The 2695-nt window shown below is 39.0% G+C and overlaps 1 protein-coding gene across 1 annotated transcript in view; it reads left to right on the forward strand.

The window, feature by feature from the left end:
- ZCCHC4 (zinc finger CCHC-type containing 4) overlaps nucleotides 1-2695 on the forward strand; it is a 43393-nt gene that overhangs the window by 36036 nt on the left and 4662 nt on the right. Inside the window, exons 9-10 of the mRNA XM_012807447.2 lie at nucleotides 580-701; nucleotides 948-1023. Coding sequence (XP_012662901.1) covers nucleotides 580-701; nucleotides 948-1023 — 198 coding nt within the window. The remainder of the gene's footprint in view (nucleotides 1-579; nucleotides 702-947; nucleotides 1024-2695) is intronic.

Below are 2695 nucleotides of genomic sequence, written 5' to 3' on the forward strand. Positions count from 1 at the left end.
GGCCATTTTTTGGTTGCAGCCATCATTGTTGTTTGGCAGGCCCGGGCTGGGGATTCGAACCCACCACCTTAGGTGTATGTGGCTGGTGCCTTAGCCGCTTGAGCCACAGGTACCAAGCCAAGATTAGAGTTGTTATCTTAAGACTAGACAACAAGTCAAGTGCTATGGCTCATACCTGTAATCCTAGCACTCTGGGAGGCTAAGGCAGGAGGATCACTTGAGGCCAAGAGTTTGAGACCAGCCTTCTGAGAATATAGTGGGACTTCTGTCTCTACAAAGAAAATTTAGTTAATGAACCAGGCTTGGTGGCAGATATTTGTAGTCCCACCTACTTGGGAAACTAAGGAAGAAGGATTGCTTGAGCCCAGGGGTTTGAGGTTGCAAGGAGCGGTGGTGATGCCATTGTACTCAAGCCTGGATGACAGTGAAAAGACCCTGACTCAGAAAATAAATAAATAAAAGAATTTTTTATTAAATGCTTTGGTTTAACTTACATGTTGACATAGACTTGTTCATGTATTGGTTAAAGAATCTTAATGTTGACTCATTTGAGTAAATTTTCTTTTTAACATTTTCTAGGTAGATTATGATAATCACGCACTTTACAAACATGGAAAGACAGGTCGAAAACAGTCTCCTGTGCGTATTTTCACTAACATTCCACCCCACAAAATCATCCTTCCTACCGAGGAAGGGTACAGGTAAGATCACGGTGGGACTTTGAAATACACAAGTAACCAGAAATAAATCTAGCAGTAAAATGCTTTCAGTGTAGAATCATGTAGTCCTTCTATGAATATTAGTTTTGAATTAGGCCCATAATTTCATATTGAATTGAGTTCACGTTACACCCTGAATTTTGTAGCGAGTGTCCTTGTAAACTTTTATCTGCTCTGTGAATCTCAATAAATATATGCAGCTCATTTCTCTGTTTTTGTACTTTCTAGATTTTGTCCTGTCTGTCAACGATATGTTTCTCTAGAGAATCAGCACTGTGAGCACTGTAATTCTTGTACATCCAAGGTATCCTTGTCTTACAGGATGTATTTTTACTATTTTATATTTTATTTTACTAGCGGTGTGTTAGCTTTAGTTTACTAGTGTCATCACTTTTTAAATATCATTTTGTTACTATTACCATTTGTACTCACGCATTAGCGTTTGTTATTATAATTAAACTTAAGATAATAAGTTATTTTAAATTATGAAGTGCAACAGGCTTTTGGAAATACTCAGTTGTCTTCAATCATCACCAACAATGATTTGAATTCATTTTCTTATGATACTATGTATGACTGCTGCAATTACGATGTTTCAACTAAGGCACTGGACTATTAAATAATTAAAAACATGCACCATGCACTCTTACTGTCCCGTGCCCTTTCCTAAGAGTTTTATGTGGATTAACTAATTTTATCCTCACAACAACCTCATTAGGAAAATACAGTTACTCTCCCCTCCCCACCTTTTTTTTTTAACAGATGAGGAATGACGACAAGAGATAGACCTCCTATTTATTTATTTGGCTGTTATTTTTTTTAATAGACATTATTTTTTTAAACTGTTTTAGGTTCACAGCAAAATACAGCAGAAGGTACAAAGATTTCCCATTACTCTTGCCCCTGAGTGCGCAGCCTTCAACATCACCCCCCCCCACCCCCGACTGGTCCTTGGGTTACAGCGGATGAGCCCACTCAACACATCGTTATCCCCCCGAGTCCTCAGTTTACATCAGGCTCACTCTCTCTCCTGGTGGTGTACATTCTGTGGGTTTGGACAGGAATGACAGGTCTACCTTATAGTACTGGACAAAGTGGTTTCTCTGTTGTCACTGTCTGTACTTTGCCTATTTAGCTATCACCCGCCCCCACCAGTGAACTTTTTATTTACTGTCTCCGCAGTTTTGCTTTTTCCGGAATACCATTTGGTACCATGTAGTATGGAGCCTTTTCACATCGGTTTCTTTTACTTAGCACTTTCTTTTACTTAGAACTTCCCTCATGTCTTTTCGTGGCTTGATAGCTCGTTCTTGTTAGCAGTGAATAATATTCCATTGTCAGGACAGACCACAGTTTATCACTCACTCACTCACTGAAGTGCATCTTGGTTGCTTCCAAGCTTTTGGCGATTATGAATAAAACTCTTAGATTTTTAGAAGGTAGGGTGCTTCAGCTGCTTGTGGATTTTAATTAAATGTGGTCAGAAAGCACAGGAAGTTTACTTGGGTATTAAGCATAAATTATTCTCCAAAGAAAAGGCCGCATTTATGTAAATATTAGAAAGTACATTTTTTTTTTTTACATTTTTCTTGCTAATAGTTGTATAATATTACAGGTTGTACTTATTTTTAGCTATGGTAACGCATTTGATTATATGTATTTTCAGTTGGTTTAGAAATGATCAATAGTCTTCATTTTTAAAAGACAATGTCTAGATTGTATAGTTTAAAATTGAGGAAAATGAGCCAGGTGCAGTGGCTCACACTTGTAGTCCTAGCACTCTTGAGAGGCTGAGGGGTGGATTGCTTGAGCTCAGGAGTTGGAGACCAGCCTGAGCAAGAGTGAGACTAACAATAGCCAGGTGTTGTAGCAGGTGCCTGTAGTCTCAGTTACTTCAGGAGGCTGAGGCAAGAGGATTGCTTGAGCCCAAGAGTTTGAGGTTGTTGTGAGCTGTGATGCCATGGTGCTCTGCCAAG

The sequence above is a fragment of the Otolemur garnettii genome, unplaced genomic scaffold, assembly GCF_000181295.1.
Source record: "Otolemur garnettii isolate 467f Iridium unplaced genomic scaffold, OtoGar3 scaffold00069, whole genome shotgun sequence".
Classification (NCBI taxonomy): Eukaryota; Metazoa; Chordata; class Mammalia; order Primates; family Galagidae; genus Otolemur; species Otolemur garnettii.